Genomic DNA, 27,412 nt, shown 5'->3' with positions numbered 1-27,412 from the left:
TCCTCAGTTTCAGGTCAGCCCTGAAGATGTGAACTGCAATGTTCACGAAACGTCGGCAAACAATTCGTAGTAGTTTTTTACACGAGTGAAACCCGAAATATCATTTTTTAAAGAATACTTAAATAATTATTCAACTACAAAGTTTTGTATAATTACATTTTTTTACTACAGGTTCTTTTTTAAAGAGACTGCCATGATTTCTGACTTTAAAAAAATTTGTTAAAATGTTTTACTACTACATTCTAATTTTTTTTCATCAATGTTGTATTTCGTTAAAATACATTGTTTTAATAATACTCAATGATTTGTCAATAGTTATTAATAAAATTAAATTAAATTTTAAAAAATTAAGTTAAATAATGTATATAATTTAGAAACTGAGATATTAACCAAAGAATAACAGTTCCAATTGTAAAATTGCGTACCTGCAAGACGTTATGTACTTTTCGCAGATTGATTAAAACTCACTAATAAGGGTCACAATTGTGGGCCGAAACTTACGTTTGTTAACTTAAATTAATTATTATCTCACTAAAATTTAAAAGTGTATCAAAAGTGAAAATTTTTAGAAAAAGTTGCAACATACGAGAATAACTGTAAGAGAATATTTTTATAAATAATAATAATAATAATAATAACTTGTTAGAACACTTACTTTGGTTAACTTGAATCAATTATTAATCCACGATAACTTGAAAAGTGGAAAATTGTATTTATTGTTTTTATTTATTCATTATTTATAATTGTATTGTGTTTATAATTGACCAAAAGTGGAAAATTGTTTAATTTTTCTTCCATAAAATGTGCATATATCATATTTACACATTATTAGATTGGAAATAATCTAATTATGTATATTTAAATGATTTTCTTGGACATACTGATATTCTTCAAATAGGAATAGATATAAGTTGGAAGACAAAGGTATTATCTCCAAAGGGGACGTAGCATCGTGGGCCTGGAGCAACTTCGAATCTAGTGAGGGGTAGTGTCGCTGCATACTGGAAGGGGAAGGGTACGCAGGTAACCGTGGAGGAAATGACGACTGTCCATTGAAAGTGTCTGAAGAAGAATCAATGTAGATCTATAAATATCCAATTTAACAAGTCCATCGTAACAGCCCTGGTAAACTTCAAACTCTGAATTGGTATTTGGGAATAGCGGAAATGGTACACACACTAACGCAGAGTATATTCACTGACACAACAGAAGGTGTCACTAATCCAATTAGGGGCCAGTCAAAAAATACGTAACGCCTTTGGTGGAGGGGTTTACTTGGAGCATTATGCAAATGTTAAAGTTACCAAATATAGGTGGTCTACATATAGAGGGGGGAGGGGGGGGGGGCAGAAAAGTAAGGACACTTATTTTAAAATTTTTTTTGAAACAGATCTGCAAAAACAACTTGCGAAGACAACAAATATTCATGTCCACAGACAATCAGCAAAAGTACTCTAAAAAAATGTTGTATTTTTTTAAATGCTTACAAAAAACCGCATCGAGATAATTTCAACAGGAATGCAATGGTTTTGTTCATTTTCCAATCCAGCAATTACGTTTTTTATAACAATTGCAGAACTATAAACAGTGACGTAATTGTTTAAACAATTGTTCAAACAGAATGCCAAAAAAACACGCATCGATATTTTTCGAAAGCGAATTGAGGCGTTTTTATTTTTTTGATTCGATTGTTACTTTCTTTTTAAATTAATTAAACAACTTTTAAATCCATATGTGTAGCAAACTTCAAGGTCGTGGAAATTCAAGGAATTCAGAAAATTCAAAGAATTTTGAAACTACAAGGAATTCAGGTAATCCCAGGAATTCAGCGAATTCAAGGAATTCATAGAATTTCAGAAACTTAGGGAATTCAACAAATTCAGGGAATTCAAACAATTTAGGGATTTTAGAGACTTCAAGAAATTCACGAATTCCCAGAATTTAGATTTAGATTGTAAAATCGGTTAATGTCTTCTGTTCCCTTTTTTTATTTGAAAATTGAAATTTTTTTAAATTCAAAAAAATTTCCCTATTGCTTCGAAAATTATGGCAGATTTTTTTATGTATAGTTGTAGCTAGTGAATAATAATAACAAATTATTAATTGCAAAAAAAATTTTACTTGATTAAGAATTTTTTGAAAATGGCCAAAAAAGATGTTATTTTTATTGAGTCCTATGCACACATTTTTGAAACGGTTGAATATGTCGAATTCGAAATTTCTTTAGCTTCAATGAAAGAAACATAGTGTAATTTTTTAATTTTTTTTTTTCGAAACAAAAAATGTCGCAGTTTTTCGAATTTTGTTATGATCGAAAAGTGTTATAACACTTTTTTGTAGAGCTGTCATTAATAAGTCCAGATCTCCGATCAGAACTATTAGAACTCTCAACATTTTGCAATTCGAAATTTTTGGATTTTCTTAAAAGTGCTAGACTTCCTCGAATTTTTACTTCATCGGAAAATTTTATAAGACTTTCTGGTGGAGCTCTCATAGAGCAGTCCGGAACTCGAACCAGAATTCTTAGAAATTTTCAAGACGGTGAAGTTCAAAATTTTGGGTTTCCCTAAAAGGGTTTGTATTTTCTAAAAGTACCATAGTTCTTCAAATTTTGACTTGATCGAAAAGTAGTATACCAATTTTTTGCAGAGCTCTCAGGAACTCCTGAAAACTCACCAGAACTCTTAGAACTCTGAAAATTTTCGAAATAAAAAAATTTTGGTTTTTGTTAAAAGTGCCATAGTTCTTCAAATTTTCATATGATCAAGAAGTGTTATAACACTTTCTTGTAGAGTTGTCACTAAAAAGTCTAGAACTCCGATCAGAACTCTTAGAACTCTCAACATTTGCGAATTTCAAAATTTTGGATTTTCTCAAAGTGCCATAGTTCTTCGAATTTTGAGTTGATGAAAAAGTTTTAGAACACTTTTTATATATAGCAAAAGGAATTCAAGAACTCTGCTCAGAACTCTTAGAACTCTCATCATTGTGGAATTTAAAAATTTTGGATTTTTTTAAGAGTGCCGAAGTTCTTCAAATTTTTATATGATTGAAAAGTGTTGTAACACTTTTTTGTAGAGCTGTCATCAATAAGTCCAGAACTCCGATCAGAACTCTTAGAACTCTTGACATTTTGGAAATAAAAAAATTTTGATTTTCTAAAAGTGCCGTAGTTCTTCGAATTTTGACTTGATTAAAAATTTGTAAAATACATACTTGTAGAGTTTTCATAACGAAGTCCAGAACTCTAATTAGAACTCTTAGAAATCTCAAATCCGATAAAGTTCTAAATGTTGTGTTTTCCTAGAAGGACTTTGTATTTTCTAAAAGTACCATACTTCCTCGAATTTTGACTTAATCGAAAATTTGTACAACACTTTTTTGTAGAGCTCTGAAAAAGAAGTCCAGAACTCGCATCAGAACTTTTAGAACTCTCAATTTTTTGAAATTTTCAAAATTTTTGTTTTTCTTTTAAGTGCCATAGTTCTTCGAATTTTAAGTTGATTGAAAAGTTTTATAATATTTTCTGTTATATATAGCATGAAAAATTCCAGAACTCCCATCAAAATTCTTAGAACTCTAAACATTTTGGAATTTTTTAAATTTTGGTTTTTCTTGAAAGTGCCATAGTTCTTCGAATTTTAACTTAAAGGAAAAGTTTTATAACACTTTTTTGTAGAGCTCATATGAAAAAGTCCTGAACTCTGATCAGAACTCTTAGAACACTCAACATTGTGGAATTTCAAAATTATGGATTTTCTTAAAAGTGCCGCAGTTCTTCAAAATTTTGATATGATCGAAAAGTGTTTTAACACTTTTTTGTAGATCTTCCATTATTAAGTCCAGAACTTCAATCGGAACTCTGAGAACTTTCAACATTTGGGAATTCCAAAATTTTGGATTTTCTTAAAAGTGCCATAGTGCCATAAAAATGTTTTTTGACTATTTTTTTTAATTTCCAATTTTTTGTTTCAAAGAACTCCAGAACTCTTCTGGAACCAGAGCATAATTGAAGAAAAAATCAATTTTTCAAAAAGTGGGGGGCTAGCTATTTTTTTTGTTTGAAACACGGTTTTTTGGTGATATTAGCTGGAACTATTTTTTAAAATAATCAGGAACTCTAAAACTATGTTTAATCTACCCAGAACTCCAAAAATTAGACATAGATGCGAGAACTAAATGCAAACGCCTCTAGTGGTGTGTATTGCTACTAAAAAAGGTAACGAAGTTACAAGAGATGCAAGGCCCTTGCGCTTAGAGGGGATAAGAAATGGACAACTTTGTGCTTTTGAAAACCAATAGGAAACTTTAGAAAAATTAAGAATAAATTCCCGAAGTGGTGAATTATCGTCTAAATTGGTGATAAACTAGACGATTAACCATTTTCTTTTGGGCGATTCCTTTGAAAAAATGTCAATTTTATTGCAAAATTGCGTTCTTGACTCCTAGAGCACCCAAAGAAGTTAAGTTTAGTCGTAAAGTTATTTTACAATATATTCGTATTGTTGGGTGCTTTCCCCCACATCCATATGTCATATAACTTGAGAGTAACTCCCTAAGGTCGAATTCCATCAGTCAATGTGAAAATACAATTATTCAGCCTTTGATGGTTTCCTAGGAAATTTCGAAATTCAGTCCTATGTACGGGGAAGGGTGTGGCGGACAATTTTTTTCTCCACACAATTTTTTATGCATTATAAATGTAACGATAGATAAAAGCTATAAATTAAGAAACATCTTTATTATGTGCACACTATTCATAAACGTGACGTGCAAATGTTAGTTGCTAATGGCCAGGACGATGTAAGTAACGAACGTATGACTCGACTGTGCTGTACAGCTGACCGACTTGTAGTAAACGGTCGTCCCACAAAAGTGGACCGCGTACGATTGGTCTGCGGACGAGCTTGGATAGTTTAAAAAGTCATTTATAAATATTCAATTTATGACAATTTTTTGTTATTAAATACAATTTTAATAAGAAACTAGAACGATTTTAGCGCAAAATAATTTTTGTCTACAACAAACTGCTACACCCTCCCCTAGGGGCTGTAAGACCTTGTAGTTGGTGGGGAGGTTTAAACATGTGGGACATAGGGGTCTAACGGACCTCGGCCTGCATGCGTACGGATATGGATGAAAGGACCCCTATAAACAAGCTCTCCTGGGTGTTTTGAGAAGGATCCCTATAAAAGAGCTCTCCTGGTATGCATGATTGCAGTATGAGAGAAGGGTGAAAGAGCGTCGTTAAGACGGTCCTTCTGGATCCCTGGGTCAAGGTCTCTTCCGGACCTATCTCCAATTTCTGGAATCGGCACGGGAATGACCTGCGGCCCGCACAGCGACCAAGAAACAGCCCTCCGTTGGCATGGTGGCCTGCGAACGGGGATTCATTGAGTTTCTCGTTCGATGTGACCACCCCCTTAAGCCATGGGTGTAGAGTGATCGTGCCCATGACACTTTGGCACCTAGGGGTTACGAAGGTGTCCTAACGGCCTCTCGGGGATTCTGAACGACCTCCCCGAGTAATTAATCTTACCCTTGCATGCGGCGCTCTGCAGGGGCGGACCATTTATTTCCCTACCTACTCGTGGGAACCAAAATGGATCACCCAAATATTCTAAAAGAAGAAGGAGAAAGGGAGTTTTCGGAGGGGGAAAGGAGCTGGGTCCTAACGGGTCTAGCATAACCCTTTCATTCCAATCTGTCAACCTTTTTCTCTAGAGGTACCGATCCCACGACTCTCCGGAGAACCACCGATGCTCTTCCAGAGTGCGAGGCAGGAATCGAACTCGCAAGCCGACGGAGTGAGTCGAAAGCCTACGCTTTAGCCCCCACGACCATCGTCCCACTATCAAACGTACTTATGGAAGTAATTGTAGACCTTTAAAAGTCCGAAATGCTGGAGACACACTGGTGGAATGCGAAACTCGAAGATCTTCGCAGGGAAACCAGAGACAGGTTCAGACGTGCCAGTTCTGGCAAAACGAAAGAACTATTGACTTCATTTACATCGATGAGGGATGAGTATAGGAGTGCAATACGTAAGGCAAAGCATGAAAGTTGGAGCATCTTTTGCATTGATATCGAAAAAGGAGCAGAGACGGCCAGATGAGGCGGTACATTTTCCGGGCTTCACAAAGTTAGGAAAAGAGGGGACGACACCTCCGAAGCCACCAAAGCCGCCTGCGGCCCATTTAAGCCCGAAACGGCGGCTAGCTAACGAGAATGTTACCTCAGCCAGGGTCAGGTGGGCCCTGAAGTCCATCAGTCCTTACAAATCTCCTGGTCCGGATGGCATATATCCAGCTGCCTTAAAGAGGGCTGGTGAGATCATCATTGGGCCGATTGTGAGACTTACTGGGGCTAGTCTGGCGTTAGGTTATGTTCTGGCGGCATGGACGAGTGCCAGAATAGTCTTTATTTCGAAGGCAGGTAGGATCAGTTATACTTCACCCAAGGATTTCCGACCCATTAGCCTCACATCTTTTCTACTAAAAACGGTGGAAAGACTCGTGGACAGATATATCCGCGATAAGGTCTTGTCAAGTAGTCCTCTTCACAAGCAACAACACGCCTATAGGGCTTGTCACTCGATTGAGACGGTCCTAAACACAGCCGTTAACCTAATTGAAGGACAACGGAAGTAGAAAGGCCTCGCGATTGGAATCTTCATGGACATCGAAGGAGCCTTTAACTACACATCTGGAGAGGTTATCAGGGCGGCCATGTTCGCACACGGTGGGCCTAATAGACCGTGGGCTCACAACGTAAATGGGAACGTGATACGGATAAGGCCAATTTTCACATGAGATGTTCGTCTGATGATGAGGAACGTAAAAATGGGTGTCTGGCAGGTGTAAGCGGATTAGTTTACCTGTAGCGCCCTATCAAAGGTGCGAATTGTTGGCAGTTAACTAACGTGACTCGGATAAGGTTGAAAATTGGTATACATGTAGGGGCTGACATTAGAAATAGCACCTGCGCATTGCCAGGCACTTACCTGGAAATTGCACTTACTCTGAAATTGATTTTACAGGAAAAAGTTTGAAACAAAAGTTGGACTCCCAGAGATGCATATTTTCATTGGTATATCATTTTTTGATAAAATTGATACATTTGGAGAAAACCTCGATTAAAGAAATACCATAACAATAAAAAGCCCTTTTTATTGACAAAGTGATTTTTTCTAAAATTATTAAAAGACAAAAGGTACTCTATTACAGGTATACTCCAAGACGAATAAGAAGTATTTGATCAAAATGTTAATATTTACCAAGTTATTCGCATTTTCCCTTCTTTTTCCCATTTTTTCTATCACCTGCTGTATCTTTAGCAATTTAAAAGAAGGTGTGCTCAAAATTAGTACACGAATAAAGTAAGTCTTGTGCAAAGAATTTGCGTCAGCCACTTTTAGTTAAAACAATGACTTATTCTGCTATAAACAATCATAATCAGCGTCACGTTCTCAGCTTCTGATTATCGTAGAAAGTTGTAATAAAGGTGAATATGATTATAAAAATTAAACAACAAAATGCTTTACTTTAAAATATTCATTATTTATTATTGTTAAAGTTTGTTTTGTCGCTGAGATACGTTCGATCTTTATTACCGTGACGAATGTCAAGTTTCCCAGACCCACCGCGGGTCATTGGCATAGGCATAACGATTGCATTTTTAATGCTATAGAACTGCATTAAAAATGCACCAAGAAGAATTTGTAATGCCTACGCCAGTGACCCACGCTGGGTCTGGGAAACTTGACATTCGTCACGGTAATAAAGATCGAACGTATAAGTCATTGTTTTAACTAAAAGTGGCTGACGCAAATTCTTTGCACAAGACTTACTTTATTCGTGTACTAATTTTGAGCACACCTTCTTTTAAATTGCTAAAGATACAGCAGGTGATAGAAAAAATGGGAAAAAGAAGGGAAAATGCGAATAACTTGGTAAATATTAACATTTTGATCAAATACTTCTTATTCGTCTTGGAGTATACCTGTAATAGAGTACCTTTTGTCTTTTAATAATTTTCGAAAAAATTACTTTTTGTCAATAAAAAGGGCTTTTTATTGTTATGGTATTTCTTTAATCGATGTTTTCTCCAAGTGTCAATTTTATCAAAAAATGATATACCAATGAAAATATAAATCTCTGGGAGTAGGCCAACTTTTGTTTCAAACTTTTTCCTGTAAAATCAATTTCAAGAAATTTCACCTGAATGTCCGGCGACTTCGAAGCCGCCTGGCATTACTTTTGCATCCAGGTAAGTGCCTGGCAATGCGCAGGTGCTATTTTTAATGTCAGCCCCTACATGTACACCAATTTTCAACCTTTTCCGAGTCACGTTAGTTAACTGCCAAAAATTCGCACCTTTGACAGGTCGCCACAGGTAAACGCATCCACTTACACCTGCCAGACACCCATTTTTACGTTCCTCATCATCAGACGAACATCTCATGTGAAAATTGGCCTTATCCTTATCACGTTCCCATTTACGTTGTGAGCCCACGGTCTATAATGCACAGTGATGGAGACAGCTGGTTTACAGATGGCTCCTGGAACAAGGAGAACGCTGGAGCAGGTGTATATCGTAGAAGGAACGGAATGGGCTTCACAATTTCGATCGGGCCATACGCAACAGTTCTACAACCTGAGATTATGGCCTTGCTCCAGTGCGCCTATAAGGCAATGGAGTATGGCCATAAAAGAAACACATTCGCATCTTCTCAGATAGCAGGGCTGCCAGCATGGTTCTGAAGAGAATAACGAGCAAGTCGCTACTAGTATGGGAGTGCTTTAAGGCACTGAATAAGCTACGAACAGAAAACCGAGTCACTCTGCTCTGGATCCCTGGACACAGTGGCATCAAGGGCAATGAGATATCGGACAAGCTAGCAAAGCTAGCAGAAAAGGACAATTTTACTAGACCTGAGCCAGTTGTAGGCATTTCCAGCAGGTTGGTTACTGAAGATATTAACAGTTGGCTGACCGAGGAACATCAGAATGAATGAGATTTGGTCTCCCCGCAGGCACGCTAAAACACTCTTGGGCTTAAAGCTAAGCCCTCATCGAGCGAAAGAAATACTTAAGCATCAATGAGTCAGCAATATCAGCCAACAGCGTAGCTGCGGTCCTCTCCTTATGGAGAGGGCTTTCGGCACATGCTTAAGGCTTATAAGGGGACGCAACGGAACCACCCAAGCGTCAGGGGCTGTGACGATCTCAACCCAGAATATTAATAACACAGCCACACAAAAAAAAAGTTTGCGGATCTGGTAACAAGACACACGTATTCCTATGGATTTTGGGGCGCTGAATTTAAATTCAGTATCAAAAGTCACCCATCACGTCATGGTTGAGCCATAACCTCAAAAAATAACGAAAAATCATGCACTGAGGCAAATAAATTTGAAAATAATTCCAGTGTTGCAAATTTTCACTTCAAAAACATGTCGACCACTGTGAAGGATCAACGCTTGCCTGATATCAACTTATTTAACATAACTTTACCCAACAGAACCTGACCTCACCTAACCTGAATTAACAGAAATTTATTGAACTACACGTAAAGCTCTGGAAGCATATTTTCCCAGTAGCACATGTGTGCTACATCGAATGGGTCACCTCGAGCCTAACCTAGAAATAAATCTAACCTATCCTAACCTAACCTCACGAAACAACACAATTAAACTGATTGTGTTGTCCCGTTGTGTTTGCGGTACCGTTTCATTCAGCTTCGGCTTAACCTACATAGAGGTTTAACTTATCCTAACCTAACAAAACCTGACCTAACCTAACCGATTACGCTGGCAACCCTGTTCTTGCGTACTTTCATATTTTGACATTAATGGCAGTAAATGTCTGGAGTTTCGTAACCGCTTTTTGCTAGCATTATTCGTCTGTGTCTGTAACCAGGGCACCTCCACGTGGTCACGGTGGGCAACGAATCACATTGGCTGAGTCCCTGGGTAAACGACATTCATGACGTCATGGCAGATACAGGTAAAAAGTGTATTACGATGCAGGGAAAAATCCCAGTAACCTTTTCTGGTCAGGGTGGGAAAGCGGGCTCTTCGACGTCGTCATCATGCAACCGTAGCTTTTCATCAATGGATCACTTTGTTGGTGTACAGTCTCATGCTACAAGGAAAAAAACCGCGAGCATTTCTCAATCGCATGCCTGCAAGAATAGCTCAGATTCATTCTGTTACATTTGCAGTAAATATGAAGTGAGCAGTTTGCGAAAATCAATCGACGAGGAAGTGAAAAATCTTTACGAAAAGTGTTTTGACCGTAAATTGCTGCACCAAGAAACAAAATGGGTTCCTCACGTCGTTTGCAATTCCTGCAGACTTATGTTGTATCGTCTAAAAAATTCAAACAACGAAAAGTACCGCAAGTACTCTACACCAACCACATGGAAAAAACCCGTTATTGCGAAGGACTGTTACTTTTGCATGAATTTCGTCAAAGGGTTCAACGCCAAAAATAAAAATAACATTTCGTACATTAATGTGTGCACAGTCACAAAGACCAATTGAAATCAATAAAAATGCACGCCAGACTGATTTAAGCGCTTTAGAAGATGATAGAATGGAAGTTGAAAGTCAACGTCATGGAGGCGGGAGTGAAATCGGTGATCGAACAGAAAATAGTTCCGATGATTCCGATAAAAATGACGAAAAAGATGACGAATATGGCGTGCATAAAATGAAATTAAAGGTTCCAATATTAGTGTCGCAACTAGAACTGAATGATTTTATTAGAGATCTTGGATTACCGAAAGACAGCGCTGAATTTGCCGCTTCATTTCTAAACAGAAGAAATCTTCTAGAGCCAAAGAAAAAAGTTTCATTCTATCGCAACAGGGACAAAGAATTCAGAAAGTTTTTCGTTAAAGACGAAGAGACGTCTTTAGTGTACTGCACTGACGTTAACGTACTAATGAACCACTTGAAGAAAAATGTGTACAGAGACGAAGAATGGCGACTTTTCATTGATTCGTCAAAACGCAGCATTAAGGCTGTTTTACTGCATAACACGAATACTTACGCTCCTATCCCTATAGCTCACTCAACGGTCATCAAAGAAGAATATAACAATGTTAAAATGCTTCTTGAAAAAGTTAATTACATGAATCACAAATGGCAAATATGTGGTGATCTCAAAACCATAACAATGATATTAGGCCAACAATCGGGTTTCACGAGATTTGTCAAGGCGTTAGACAAAGATGGACAATGCTATAAGTATATATCCCTTAAATTCCCTAATGTTTCAGACGTTAAATTGAAAGAAGGTGTCTTTGATGGACCACAGTTTCGAATATTAACAAGAGATACTAATTTCGTGAGCCACATGTCGAAAATTGAAATGGACGCTTGCGAAAGTTTTAAAGTAGTAAACGCAAATTTCCTCGATAACAAAAAAATTCCAGACTACGAGAATACTGTTGCGAAAATGATAAGAAACTACAAAAAGTTAGGCTGCTTGATGAATTTAAAACTTCACTTTCTAGATTCCCATCTGGATAAGTTTCCAGAAAATGTTGGTGATTTCAGCGAAGAACAAGGGGAACGTTTTCATCAAGACATAAAAGTGATGGAACAACGATATCAGGGTAGGTGGGACGAGGTCATGATGGCTGATTTTTGCTGGATGTTGAAAAGGGAAACGAATGTACGTCTTAAACGTAAGCGTAACGCTTTGCATCGCTCCTTCGAAGAAAAAAGTACACGTTATAGCAGGCAGAAAATCTACTGAAGTAGGTCTATAAATCAATTTAATTATGATAAAAAGCAAGATAAAATGTAAACACGAAAGATAGTATAAATATATCCCTTAAGTCTAAGAAAAGCAGAGAAAAAATTTTTGAATAAAACTCTTATTCATTTGCATGTTTAAGTTACAGTTCTACATTCTAATTGATACAAATATTGTCAGGTTAATTGAAATGGGGTCAATTCTACTTGTAGTTCTAAGTTTCTTCAAATGAGTAATGTGCGTCTACATTTGTAACCACCTGTAGTACAATGAAATTAATATTATTTTGTTACAACGGGAACACTTAAGTTGTGTTGCGTTAAGCAAAATTTCTTTAGATTCTGTTAAGTTAGATTCATTTGTAGGTGAAGATCGAGTTAACCTATTAAATATAGCATACATTTAAGACTGAGAACCGTACGCTTACATAGCTACACGTGTGGTTGAATTTCATTCGGTTAGGTTAGGTCAGGTTTTGTTCGGTTAGGATAGGTTAAACCTCTATGTAGGTTAAGCCGAAGCTGAATGAAACGGTACCGCAAACACAATGGGACAAAACAATAAGTTTAATTGTGTTACGTGAAGTTAAGTTAGGTTAGGTCAGGTTTTTTTAGGTTAGGATAGGTTTGATAAGTTAGGCTAGGTTAGATTTATTTCTAGGTTAGGCTCGATTTGACCCATTCGATGTAGCACACATTTGCTACTGGGAAAATATGCTTCCAGAGCTTTACGTGTAGTTCAATAAATTTCTGTTAATTCAGGTTAGGTGAGGTCAGGTTCTGTTGGGTAAAGTTATGTTAAATAAGTTGATATCAGGCAAGGGTTGATCCTTCAAAGTTGTCGACATGTTTTTGAAGTGAAAATTTGCATCACTGGCATTATTTTGAAATTTATTTGCCTCAGTGCATGATTTTTCGTCATTTTTTGAGGTTTTGGCTCAACCATGACATGTTGGGTGATTTTTGATACCGAATTTGAATTCAGCGCCCCAAAATCCATAGGAATACGTGTGTCTTGTTACCAGATCCGCACACTTTTTTTGTGTGGCTGTGTTATCTCTCGACTTATTTCCTTCCTGTGATATCGTCCTCAATTCGTCACCGCATTGATTCCAAAATTCCCATTTCCATTAGAGGGCGTTACTTGGTAGAATTTTCCGTTATTTCAAATGTCAGAATTTCGACGACTGCTAACATCTGCTATCATGGTATCAGACTTCGCTTTAAGCTAGATAGTACAAGGGCCATTCCACTTTTTAACGCCATTTTTTCACATTTTTACTGGATAAGAACTGTAGTGAAATCTCAAGTTTCACTTAATTTCAAGCAGATAGACCGTTTCTAACGAAAGATCGACATCAAAGTTGACCAATTTCATACGCATCGCATGTATCACACTTGTGTTGGCCCTATTTTTTAAATGTTAACGATTAAAGACTTTGGCAAATTTTTATTTGAAAAACTAGCTGGCAACAAAGAGTTATTAGTTAGATATGATAAGAAATAATTAGAAATATTGGCCGTCTCATTTTGCAAACATAACTATGGAAAATACCGCATTTTAGAAAAACCGATGCATGTACGAGCAGTGCTTTTCCGAATTGACACCACGTACTATAAGCGAACATTTTGCACGCCGAGAACAGCGCATGTACTACCTACCTTAATGCACACTCTGTGATAATCCTGTCGTTATGCTCCAAACTAAAAGAGGTGCAAACAACAATTCAGCTTCTCTTGCCCTTTCAGGTCGAGAGATAGTGCAGACCTACAAGACTTTTCCCATTGAGCTTTGAAGATGTTTTATTACCTATTTTTTCGCGCTGAACCCGAATCTGGCAGCAGATATTTTGTTAGAACAAAAACCATGTATGTGCATTGCTGTAGATTTTTTCACAACGAATCCAAACCTTTTGGCCAAATTGATGCATATTATTGCAGTTCCAAGTTAATTTCATCTGAAAATGCGAAAAACGGCCTTTTGCGCATGCCGGTTGAAATATCTGAAAATCCTGACATGCGAAACAAATTATGCCGTCAGATTCGAATTTAGCGCGAAAAATTACGTGAGAAAACATCTTGAGATCCTACTGAGCAAACAAAAATCTAATTTTTTTAGGCCTGTGTGGTCAGGAGATTATATTCCTTTTGAATTGAAATTTTTAAATATTTAACAGTCATTTTGCTTGCCTTAATCAAAATTAAGAAGGATTTGCCTTACTTCTGAAATATATTTCACGTGGAATTAAATAAAGTTGCAAGATGATGTCCATCCTTCGAATGAAATTTTGTACGTACCTGAAACGAAAAGGTTTCTTCTTGCGGCGGACAGAAATATAATGAAAGGATGCGGCTTTGGCAGATCGCCGCCATCATTAGCATCGCCACCGAGGCGGACGGTTTCCATGCCGTCGTCATTGACGATTAGATTCCTTTCCGTAGCGTCTTCAAGCGTTTCGACACTGGCTAAAACGATGGTGCCATGCTCCACATCAGCGTCCTAAAATGTATAACCTTATATATTGTCGAGGTAAATTTACATATGAGGATATTTATGGACGAAATTATCAGTATCTGAAAGTGGTCGTTTGGTTTTAATTAAAGTTTGCGAAATTATAGTTATACAAGAAAAATTGGGCGCCCACAGAATTTTTGAAATTTTTTGAAGTTAAGCGAGTTACACCATGTTGAATTTTTCGCCACACATTTGTTAGAATTTTCGACATTTTTGAAACAGAGAAAACAAATTTCAAAAATTTGACCTAAAAATGTCATTTTAGAGGGACCGTGCACCGTCATAATTTGATATAGTGACTAATCGAAGTTTAATTTTAAGTAGGTTAGAATAAGGCATTTTTTTATGTTATAAAGAAACTAATGAATGAAAGATATTTCTTCGTGATTCGCAATTCTTTTGAAGTCCATAGATTTTGTATGAAATATTCCCGATATTAATGTGCAATTGCAATCAGTTAAAAATAGCTGCGGTATATCCATAATTTTAAGAAATTTTAAAAACAAATACGCATTTTTTCACGAACTGGCCTGATTTTTTGCGGTATTAACTAGAAATGTATCGACAGACTCCTTGCTGTCATTTTTTTCTTAACGAACATATTTAATATAAATTATTTTTCCTGACAAATGCAAATTTGGAAATTTTCATGAAAAGGCTTCCTAGTTGATTTCCCAAAATAATGTATACCTGTTTTTGGATAAATGATCAAAAAATGCATTTCTTTATAAAAATGTTTTAACCACTTTTTTTTCAATTTCAACAATATGATAGCAAACGATCTTTGGCAATGTATTTCTAATTGATTCCGCAAAAAACTAGGCCTATTTATGAAAAAATGCTCGTAATGTGTACTTCCTTACAAAAAATAACTTTCATTCATTAACTTTTTAGAACATTATAAACAATTTTTTTACCTACTCTAACCAGAATACTATATTTCCCGACGAAGTTTTATTGAAATTTTATAATAATATGAGAGCAAAAAATTAATTTTTAGCCTGAAAATAAAAATTTACCTCTTCATTATTCATACTTTTTACCTTGATAAACCTTTTATGTTGTATGTTCATACATTATAATCGAAAAGTTTAAAGTTTAATGAACAATATTTATTGATACAAAGCGTTATTTCTGTATTATTTATCAATATTTAAGGACTTTTTATTTGACATTTAATTTTCCAACAGTAGATAACCAACAGTAGATAATTGCAAAATTTCAAAAAATGTCACTGTCCCAATTGGCAGCTCTGCGAATGTCTCGTAGCTGCTTTAAGTTAAGGCGAAACGGTAGGTTTGGCAGAGCACGGCAATGACTGCAGTGGCATCTATAAGAAAATCCGAAATACAGTCTGGTGCCCCCTGGCAAATATGAAGACCTCATACCCGAAAATTGGTAGGATTCGGTTGGTAAAATTTTTGACCTGTTAGAAAGAGAAACTTAGCAACGAGAGAGACAGACAATATTCAACCATTTTTATCAAACCATGTTTCTCGGCTTACCTGCTCAGCTAAAGGGAAATATAGCAAATTGACAAATATCTCTTCTACACAATATGCACGTGAAATATCAAATAATGTATTCGCATCTAATAAGCAAAAAATTAAATTAATAAAATTGTGTTTATAAATTTTCTATGCGCCCAAAAAATCTGATTTTATGAACAAAACACGTTTTTTTGGTAATTTTGCAATTTATCACGGTGAAAAATGGTAAAGCTAAAATCTAAAATATTTGAAAGTTTCATATTCCTCCAACTCGACAATTTAATTAAATTTTGTTCAATTTAATAATGTGTTGCTGTTCATATAATCGAAGTGAGAGCAATTTCGTATGTAATGGTCTTTTTACATTCTCATCCTAATGAGAAGGTATTGGTTTTATGTAAAATTTCATTTTGTCGGTTTTCATCAAATCTCCACGTTTTGAGACATACTGAGTCAGAAAAAACGATTTTTACGAAGGTGTTCGTCTGTCTGTAGCCTGTATTCTGTGGGCACGATAACTTTCGAAAAATTTATCAGATTGGATTTAGGTTTTACAGCAGAAGTTTGACTTTTAACTTTCTCTGACGGTAATCATGCAATCTGTTTTACCCACAGACCCCTAGAAGTTCGAAGTTGTCTACTCGCTGCGCTAGTGCTGCTTTGATACAGCTGATACCAGACTGATACGTATGTCAGACCACATATGTTTATTTGCGTTTCAAGTGCAAATATTAGTTTTTGCATTATTGGTGCATAATGTTCGTGAGCGATTTTTGTTGTTTTGTGCCACTTTGATAAATAGGGTTTGGTCACGTGACCCTCTCGTCACATGGCCTTAAAGGTTGTGTTTTTTTTGTTTATTTTGATTCGTGAAATTGATAGATTCAAGTAATTGAGCGGTTGGATGCAAGAACGGCCTACTTGTATTTTTATTAAGGTCTAAAAGTTGAGTGCAGCCTAGTCACATGACTGAGATGCTCGAGAGATAAAACAGTGCGATAGGGAATACGCATTTATGCATTGACAGCCGAATGGAAATCCTAATTCTTAGATTCGTAACATTCGTAAACACAAAGATTAGGTTAGGAGAAGATTCAAGTGTTGGAACATCGTGAGTTTTTTTCATAAGCAAATAATGAGACTGTTTAATAGGGTACATTTTTGTATTGTTTTTAAAAGTGGTTAAAAGCACAAAAGTGTTAGGTTTGTCAGGCTGATAGTCCTAAAGTTTTTCATTTAATTCGAGGTAATGTTTACACGTACAATATTATGTCGTTTATCTAAGTATATTAAAAATTAGCAATGCGTTTAAATCCAGCACTTGACTCTGAACTTTTGTGAAGCATTATGTACTCGAATTAATATTGAAAAAAAAAAAAATAATTTCATGTTTTACAGCCATGGACATAGGAAACAAGGGACTAGGCATGCCATTGCGAGGGTGATGCAATGAGGGGGGAGGTCCGCCACCTTTTGATACCTTTTGATGTCCCGCGACAAACATGGCAGCGCTCACATGTTAATATTTTCATGCAGTTGCAGCAAAATTCTATTTGAAAACTCTTTATTAAATTATATTTACATTTTAAATTAAAAAGTTATTTCGTAAATAAGAGGTACTTGATTATTTTTGTTGAAATTGGGCATTAATTGCCCTCAACTAAAGATCTGAACCAGACGAACCAATTAAAAATCAACTGTACTGAAATCACAAATACTTATTTTTATTTATCGAATATCGGGAGATTTCTTCGGGACCTGCTGTGTTGGAACATTTAATTATTTTATTGAAAATTATACTATTTTGCTACTAATGTTTTTGAGGGAAAGGTTAATTATTTTCAATGGAAAAGTTTACTATTATATTTTTGGTTCAGAATAATACTCTTTTGGTTAAAAATTCTTCTCTTTGGTTACAAATTTTATTGTTTTGTTGAAAATCTAACTACTTTGATAAAAGTCATATTTTTTGGTCGAAGATTCAACTGTTTTCTTGAAAATTCGTTTTTTTTTTAATAGAAAACCTTTTGTGTTTTTAGACTAATTATTAATCTTTTGTTAGAAGACTCACCTTTTCCATTGAAAATTGATCTTTGATGGTAGAAAGTTAATCTTTTGTTGTTGAAAAGTTAACTATTATATTTCTGGTTTACAATAATTCTCTTTTGGTTAAAAATTCTTCTATTTGATTACAAATTTTATTGTTTTGTTTAAAATCTAATTACTTTGATAAAAGCTCGGCTTTTTTGGTCGAAAATTCAACTGCTTTGTTTAAAAATTAGTTAAATGCTTAGTTTAAAATTAGTCTCCGAATTTATCTCATTTTGTTGAAAATTTAATTATTTTGTTGAAAGTTCAGCTATTTTGTTTACAAGTCTTTTTTGTTTAAAAGTTAATTATTTTTATTTTAAAAGTTAACTATTATAAGGATGGCCCCACCCGAGAGAAATAGAGAACCGAGAAAGCATATGATTTTGAAAATATTTAGAATAATTAAGCTTCAGATTAAAGAATTATAAAATAAAATTGGAGGGACTTCCGTTTCCAGCATGAAAGTGTAAAGTAGTGGGAATTGTTGATGCTGAGCTTTTCTGATATTGTGGTGAAATTTGAGGTGAGTGGATGTTGGAAGTGTGTAGAAGGGTGTGGATGTGAGAGAATAATTGAGGGATTGTGAGATTGGAAAGGGGAGGTAGATATTTTGGAGGATTTAGACAGATTTGTGTGGAAGTTTGTTTGGAGATTTGTGACAGGGTGAGAGGACTGTGTTGATCAGGTTGGTAGTAGCAGGGTTGGATAGCGACGCCGAAAGGCGAGACAGATACCAGGCCGCGACGGTAGATAGAGGCAGGAAAGCATAGAAGGCGGGAGAGTTTGAATTTGATTCATGGCTAGCGGAATGAGTATCTCCGCAGAAGATACAGATCTAGAGCAGGAAGTGTTCAGAACGCCGAGAGAAGAGATAAAGGAAAGGATGGCAAGGGGGAAGTATAAAAAAGCGATAGAAAAGGAAAGATTAAGAGCAAAAAGCGCAGGTTCAATCCAGGCTTTTATGAAAAGGAAGAGGGGAGAGGGAAAACAGTGAAGAGAAAGAAAATATCGGGGCGAGCGTGAAATATCAAAAGATGTTTAGATCGCCACCGAAAAAGCAGAGTTTGGTAGGGAAGTGTGACAATAGTAAGGGGGCTGACGGAAGCGGGGATGAAAGTGAAGTTACGATGAAAGAGGAAAGACTACAGGAAATTCGCGAAGTGATGATAGAGGTAATGCGGATTTATGAAGAAAAGCAGGAAAAAAGGGGAGAGGAATTAAAGAAGGAAATTAGGCGGGGAATGGCTGAAGTTAGAAGGAAATAAAAAAATGGTAAGAAATCAGGGAAAAGTTAGAAAAGAGAATGCAGTCATCAGAACAAAAGCTAGAAAAGCAGGAAGAAGATCATAATAAAAAGACAGAAGCGCTACAAGGTAGGATTAAGAAACTTGAAAGCTTGAACCGGGATTGTGGTGGAGGAGAGAGTGGGAATAACGAGACGGAAAGGCTGAGAAAAATAGAACAAAGAATAGAAAGGAAAGAGAGGGAACAAAGAAAAAGAAACATAGTGATGAAGGCTATAAGATTAGAGGCGAAAGAGCTGAAGGAACGGATGGACGAAGTACTAAAAAGGATTGGTGCTAAGGTAAAGATAGAGGAAATCCGAAATGTAGGAAGGGAAGTGCGAAGAGGGGAGATAATGGTACTGGTGAAATTAAAGAAATGGGAACAAAAGAGGGAGGTGATGACAAAGGAAAGGTTATTATATGGAAGTCCAGAGAGAATAGAGGATGATATGACATGGGTAGAAAGGAAGATGTAATATAAATTGAGAAAAATAGCGGAAGAAGAAAGAAAAACGGGAAAGAGAACATGGGTTAAGTATGGGAGAATACAGATAGACGGAGTGTGGTCGGATTGGAAGGAAAAAAAGATGAGAAAGGATAGTCGGGAAGAATAAAAGATTTGTTACTAGAATATAGCAGCATTGGGGAGAAGGGATAGGGAGTTTATGAGACATTTGACAAAATGAGATGTAGTGATAATGATAGAGACGTGGCTAGATGAAAAGGGATGGCAAAGAGTAAGGGGAAGGTTACCAAGAGGTTGCAAATGGCAAGTGCAAAATGCAAAAAGGAAGAATAAAAAGGGCAGAGCAATGGGAGGAATGGTGATGGGAGTAAGGAATGAATGTATGACAGGGAAAGATAAGAAAGACAGGAAAGAACAAAAAGAAGGATTAATAATAAAAGAGGTAATGATAAGAGGAGAGAAGGGGAAGGCAGTGGGAGTTTATGTGAACGGTGATATGCAGGAGAAAGCAGAGGAGATGAAAGAAATGATTGAAGAAAATAAAGAAGAGAGTAGGCTGATAATAGGAGGGTATTTAAATACGAGAACAGGTGACAGAGGAAGAAGGGAACGGGGAGAAGAGAGAGGAAGAAAATCCAAAGATAAGGTACTAAATGGGGAGGAAAAAAGTTGTTTAAGAGCTTGCAGGAGTTGGGATGGTATATCTTAAACGGAAATATAGAAGGAGATGAGAAAGGTGAATATACACGCTCAGGAGATGAAAGGGGAACGGTAATTAATTATGTACTGGTGGATGATGAGGTAAGAGAGAAGGTTAAGAAACTAGAGATTAGAGGGACAAATAAGCAAAAGCAATATGAATAAAAGGGGAGCAAATGTAAAAAGTGCAGGAAAAGGGGATTGGTCAAGGGAAGGAAAAGAACAGTTTAGAGAAAAGGTAAGAAATATGAAGATGGGAGAGGGAAATGTGGACGAGGAGATGGAAAAAATGGTAGGAGAAATAAAAATAGTATTAGAGTGCACCAAGAAAAATGAAGTTAGTAAAAGGGGGGAATAGAAGTGGATGGGACGAGGACTGTAAGGAGAAAAAAAGAGGTCAGAAAGGAATTAAGAAAGTGGAGAAAAGAAAAAAGTAATGGGAAAGAATATAGGAAAAAAAAAAGAAAGAGTAAGAGAACAAAATGTTTGAGGAAGAAGCGGAGAAGGCTAGGGCGGAAAAAGAGGTATGGAAGGTAGTAAACAGAGGAAGAAAAAAAACAAAAAGAGTAAACCAATATATTGAAACGAGAGAATGGAAGAAATATTTTTTGGATGTACTAGGAGTGGAGAGAAAAGTTGTAAAGGGAGGAAAATATGGCAGGCAAAGAGATGTGGAAGAGGACATATCAAGGGAAGAAATAGTTAAGGTTTTAGGAAAAATGAAGGACGGAAAGGCACCTGGTATAGATGAGATTCCAAATAAAGTATGGAAATATGGAGGGGAGGAACTAAAGGAATGGGCATGGATAATGTGTAATACAGTATGGAGAGGAGAGGGGTGGCCAGAGTTATGGAAAGAAGGAGTAGTTTTACCAATAGTAACGAAAGGAAAAGGAGAGGAGGTTAAATATTATAGAGGGGGGGGGGGGGGGACGCTGATGCCAACACTGTACAAAGTATATGTAACTATTTTGTCGGAGAGATTTAAGATAGAAGTTGAAGAAAAAAAGATCGAGTCACCGAATCAGACAGGGTTTAGAAAAGGAATAGGGGTAATGGATAACATCTATGTTCTGAACTATCTCGCAAATAAGAGAATTAAAAGGGGAAAAGGGGCAATGATAGCAATGTTCGTGGACTTAAAGGCGGCATTCGACTCATCAGACTGAGGCGAAATAGAAAAAGTTATGGTAAAAAGGGGATAAGAGAGGGACTAATAAAGAGAGTATCAGAAATTTTTAGAAAGACGAAAAGCAGGGTAAAGGTAGGAGAGCAAGGAGGAGATAGTTTCTAGTTGGTGAGAGGTGTGAGATAAGGAGGTCCTTTGAGCCCACTTTTATTCAATTTATTAATATCAGTCTTAGAAGAAGATATAAGGAAAAAAGGTTGGGAAGGAGTTAGGATAGGAAAGGAAAAGATATATACACTGGCTTACGCACACGACATAGTCTTGATGGCAGAGGATGAAGAAGGGATGGCGGTATTAATTACAGGATTAGAGAAATACTTAGATGGGAAAAAGCTAAATGTAAATGTAGAAAAGACAAAGATAATGAAGTTAAGAAAAGGAGGGGGAAGCAAGAAAGAATATACAGGGAGATGGAAGGGAATAATGTTAGAAGAAGTAAAAGAGTATAAATATTTGGGATATATCTTGCAAACGAATGGAGATCATACAGCTCATATAAGTGAAAGAATAAAAAATCAGCAGGGATAATGAAACAGATATAGCGAATAGGAAAAAGAAGGTTAAAAAAATAGGAGAAGGAGAATGTGGTTATTTGATACGCTGGTATGGCGAGTATTAGGTTATGGAGCAAAGATATGGGGATGGAAAGAAAGGAAAGATATTGAGAGTTTACAAGAAAGGTATATAAGGTGGACACTTGGGTCAAACTGAAAGACGTCATGCTACATGGTGAGTGAAGAAGTGCAAAGGGATAAGTTAAGTATTAGAATGAGAAAGAGGGCATGGAAATTTGAGGCGAAGCTGAGGGAGGGAAAGGGAGGGGAGTTGACGAGAAAGTGTTTGATAGAGATAGAAGCGAAGAGAGGGAGGGCGATCGAATTAACGAGATGGGAAGAAGAAAAGAGGAATTTCTTTAATGATAGAGAAATAGAAGACGGGACTGGAGTAAACTATGAAGAACTGGAAAAAAGGGAGAGGGCAAGACAATTAATAGAAAGATTGGGGATAATTGAGGAATCAAAATACAATAAATGGTATAAGGTGATAAAAAAGGTTTAGAAAAGGGATGGGGAGAGAGAAGGTGGACCAGAAGAGCAAGATTCAGATTTCAATTCTAAATTGATTTATAATTTGAAGTAAAATTATTAAACTCAAAACAGTCTATCAATCCTTTTAATATGAAATTTTGAAATATTTAATAGCGGAATTGTCCTGACATTTTGAATATTCTAATTTGAAACTACTATATTGTGAAATTTTGAATTCGAAACCTCCAAAAACTAATTTAAGAAAAACTTTGGTTTCAAGGCCTCAAAGACTAAACTGCTTTAGAATTGCACACTCAAAGCTATAATTTTCAATTTAAATTATAGAAACTTTGAAGTCGATAATCAAGGGACACGACTGGATAGATTTTTTTACTGAAGAATGTGACCTTTCTTAAAAAAAGTTACTGCCATTTTCACCGTCCAAACTTGTAGAATTTTAAATATTGCGAGAAATGTGTGAACGTCTAAAGTTTAATTATTCTAAAAACTCTCAAAATTATATGCTTTCTAATATGAAACTTTGAGAACTTGGCCACCCTGATGATAGTAAACTTTTCAAATAAAAATAATTAACTTTCAGCGAAAAAAGGATGACTGTTTAACAAAATAGCTGAATTTTTAAACAAAATAATCAAATTTTGAAGCAAAAGAGACGTAAAAGAACCAACGATATAACAGTAAACTTTTTAACAACAGCAAAATAGTATAATTTGCAATAAAATAATTAAATTTCAAAAAAAGTTAGCGTATTCATGTTTCCGCATTCATATTTTTTGGTTAAAAATTCTACTATTTGGTAAAAGCTGCAGAAGCTGATAAAATGAAAATCGGATACATTATATTTTGCATCGTTCAACACAGCAGGTACCGAAGAGATCTCCCCAAATTCGATAAATAAAAATAAGTATTTGTCATTTCAGTACAGTTGATTCTTAATTGGTACGTCTGGTTTAAATCTTTAGTTAAGGGCAATTAATGTCGAATTTCAACAAAAATAATCAAGTACCTCTTATTTACGAAATAACTTTTTAATTTCAAATGTAAATATAATTTAATATAGAGTTTTCAAATAGAATTTTGCTGCAACTACTTCTTAACGAAAAATAAAAAAAATAAATTAGCAGAAAAATGTTGTCAACGGGGGGGGGCTGCCAAAAAAGAAAGAGCTGTAAAACATCAAATTAATTTCTTTTTTTCTCAATATAAATTCGAGTACATAATGCTTCACAAAAGTTCGGAGTCAAGTGCTGGATTTAAACGCATTGCTAATTTTTAATATACTTAAATAAACAACATAATATTGTATTTGCAAATATAACCTCGAATTAAATGAAATATTTTAGGGCTGTCAATGCGTAAATGCGTATCCCCTATCGCACTGTTTTATCTCTCGAGTAGCTCAGTTACGTGACTAGGCTGCACTCGACTTTCGACCTTACGAAAAAAGCAAGTAGGCCGTTCTTGTACCCACCCACTCAATTGTACATACTAAAACAAGAAAATAGTGTAAATTATTGTGTTGCAGAGTCTTTCGAGAAAGATATGATTTAAAGATAAAGATATGTAAAATTCTGCGTTTTTCTGTCATCACAAATCAGGTTAAATGGTATCAACATTAAGCATCTAGTACTTATCGTACCAATCTCACAGAATATCAGAGATAAAAAAATTTCAAAGATTTTAGCTTTTGTGATTTTCGTTAAATAATCATAGTTTAAACTATTATTTAATCAATTAATTGATTTTAATTTTAAGTATAATAATGATAAATTATAATTATCGAAAATTGTGTATTCTGGCATACCCACCCAGATAACAATCGTGCGACGCACGCTTCAAGCACGCATGCGACAGGCACGATGCGACCCATATCGCACTCAAATGGCAAGCACATTCCGCGATTAAGTGATGGGTAGCTGCGTGCGTGCAAAATGAGGCTCATTCAGCCATCACTCATGTTATTTTGTCGTAGTCCTTACTGAAGACATATAAACAATATGTCAAAATTAATCGAAAAAAATCGATCAAATTAATACTTTATTTCAAATAATTTAGGTATTTATCTGATTTCAAATGATATTTGTACATGCGCATTATACATAAGCAGATGTCAAACTTCACGTTTCACCGATCATCGTAGTCGACCTTGCCGCCAAACAGGTTATATGAGCGCCTAGTTGTGGTATACGTTAGTCACGCTTTTACAGCAGAAAATTGCATCAAACTAAATCATATCTGGGTGCTAATCTGGAAAATTGCACCCGCTTCCATCGAAATCACGGTAAAATTTCAGCCAAAACCACGTCTCAGGATCGTGAGACTGGTGGTTACAGTCTGTAATGGAATCAATACGACAATCCAGCAAAAGACTCGTGCACCCTGAGAACACGGAGCGACCAAAGGACAACCTTGCTTGGCATCTCCAAAAACGCCGATGATAAAGACGATCAATTTAACAGAATATTCCGGGTACAATCGTTGCAACTCCCTTATAAGGTCTCGATACCTCTCTTTCTTTTCATTCTCCTTGGTTATGATGTTTTTGTCAGCTGGTGCCGAAAATTCGATAACAAACATGGTTCGCTTCTCGAAGTCAAGAAGAACCATGTCAGGCGATATTAAGGTTAATGCCGTAGGAGTGACAGAGATGGTAATAAAGCACTCTTAGAGCCGCATTGTGCTTTTGAATGTAGGTCGTTCCCGCGTGAGTTGGACAACTAGATAGTATGTGAGCTAAATGCTCGGGGTGTGCATGGCACGCCCTGCAACTATCATCGGGAATGTCTTGGTTCAAAATGTGGCGACGGTATGTTAAGGTGGAAATGACACCGTCTTGACATGCAAAGATGAAACTCTCCATACTAAACTTTAATCAGGATTATTTAAGGAAAGCAAACGTTAGCTCACAAGACATCGACTGATCCTTGACATTTCTGTGGAAGATACTGTGCATCCTCTTATCGAGGAGCTGTTCACGAAAGTTTTTCTCTTGTGCTTTCTTGATCCAGGCTTTCAGGAGTGATTACTCGAGATAGATAAGATTTGATGCATTTTGCTCACCCCTAATACTTAAGTCAAGTCCGAGTGCTTCAGCAGCCTCCTCCGTTGCTTTGTACAGAAAAGCTCCTTTGCCCACTTCTTCGTGATTCCTGACCATTTTAAGAAGAGGGTCTCTTCCATTTGCAACTCTATGTGCTATACCCAGAATAATCCTGTTGTGAAGACATTCAAGACTCAATATTCCGCGACCCCCTTGACGGCGTGAGATGTACAGTCGCGGAACGGAAGACTTAAGGTGCATGCTTTTGTTCATGTGCATAACCTTTCTTGTCCCGATATCAAGAGATCTGAGCTCGTTCTTCCTCCATGGAACTACTCCAAATGAACAGAGTAGTACCGGGACGGCAAGCATGTTCGTTGCAGATACTTTGTTCCTCGCCGACAGTTCGGAAGACTAAATCTGTCGGATGAGACGTTTGTATCTGCTTCGGAGAGTATCCTTTATAGATGTCACATCCTGAATGCGGCTCTGTGGCACGCCCAGGTATGCATAAATCTCTCCAGCGCATAGGTGTCGTATGGCGCTTCTATCAACGAGCTCATGATCTTCAGGGATTCCATCAAGTTATCCTCGCTTCAAATAAACCTTGGCGCATTTGTCTAACCCAAATTCCGTTCCAATTTCCTTAGTATATCGTTCGACAATCCCTAGAGCTAGATGCTGTTGCTCTTTGTTTTTAGCATAGATCTTAAGATCGTCCATGTAAAATAAATGAGTGACCTTGTACTTTCGATTTGCAGGATTCCCGCGCACGTACCCCTCGAAATGGCGAAGTGCTAGAGATAGTGACAATAATGTAAGGCAAAAGAGGAGTGGGCTCATGGTGTCACCCTGAAAGACACCGCTCTAAAAGGTGACCTTGTTAGTTGTCACACCATTTTTTCCATATGAGATAGTAAATCTGGTTTTCCAAAGCGGCATCAATCTCTCTATGCACCCAAATATTTGCGGACGAACCTTTAAGATTTCCAAAAGACAGATGATAAGTCTATGGGATGTCGAATCGAAAGCTTTCCGATAATCAATTCAGGCCATCGATAGGTTACGCTGGTAGAATGCTGCATCTTTGCAGACACATCTGTCGATGAGCAGGTTCTCCCGACATCCGGCTACGCCTTTCTTTGAGCCTCGTTGTTCATACATTTCTTGCCATACAGGTTCAATTGCCCGAACAATCCTATCATTTAGGACAGCTGTGAATATCTTATAAAGCGTGTTCAGACAAGTTATTGGCCTGCAATTCTTCCGGTCAGTTAAGTTGCCTATTTTCGGCAGAAGTATTGTGCGCCCTTCCACCAACCACTCTGCAATGGGCTCTTTCGACTTCAAATATGAGGTGAAAATACGGGCCAAATGCTGATGGGTTGAAGAAAACTTCTTCCACCAGAAGGTTTTGATACAATCTGGTCCCGATGCGGAATAGTTCTTCATCCCTCTTAATACTTTTTTCACCTCCTCTTTAGTGATGGGTGGTCATTCTTTATCAGGCGTTATGAGGGCAACACATAACTCCTTGAAGCTCTTTATATTTTCTGAGTCTTCGTCCAGTCTATGCTGCACTTCGTAGACTTCTCTCCAAAATACTTCGACCTCCTCTGGTTTGGGTGGGTGTTCGACAGTAAATGGAGGGTCTTGGAAGCGTCGAGATAGGTCAGACAGAAACTGCTGATTTTCTCTGACCCACCTCTCCCTTCGCACTAGACTTCTCTTAGCGTCAGATAGTATCCGTATTCTCTCAACAATATGCTGTCTGATGGTCAGCAGCTTTGACTTGTTAAGTGTGTGATAACGGGTCCGGA

At 36.7% G+C, this 27,412-nt stretch overlaps 1 protein-coding gene across 3 annotated transcripts in view; it reads right to left on the bottom strand.

Moving 5' to 3' along the window:
• LOC117173963 (neurotactin) overlaps positions 1-27,412 on the bottom strand; it is a 236,832-nt gene that overhangs the window by 102,396 nt on the left and 107,024 nt on the right. For all 3 annotated transcript variants that reach the window (XM_033362612.1, XM_033362614.1, XM_033362615.1), the window contains one exon: positions 14,066-14,267. In XM_033362612.1, the coding sequence (XP_033218503.1) occupies positions 14,066-14,267 (202 nt within the window). The remainder of the gene's footprint in view (positions 1-14,065; positions 14,268-27,412) is intronic.

The sequence above is a fragment of the Belonocnema kinseyi genome, chromosome 5 (genome assembly GCF_010883055.1).
Source record: "Belonocnema kinseyi isolate 2016_QV_RU_SX_M_011 chromosome 5, B_treatae_v1, whole genome shotgun sequence".
Taxonomy (NCBI): domain Eukaryota; kingdom Metazoa; phylum Arthropoda; class Insecta; order Hymenoptera; family Cynipidae; genus Belonocnema; species Belonocnema kinseyi.
Note: the sequence above shows the minus strand (reverse complement) of the source record. Positions and strands in the feature narration are given on the sequence as shown.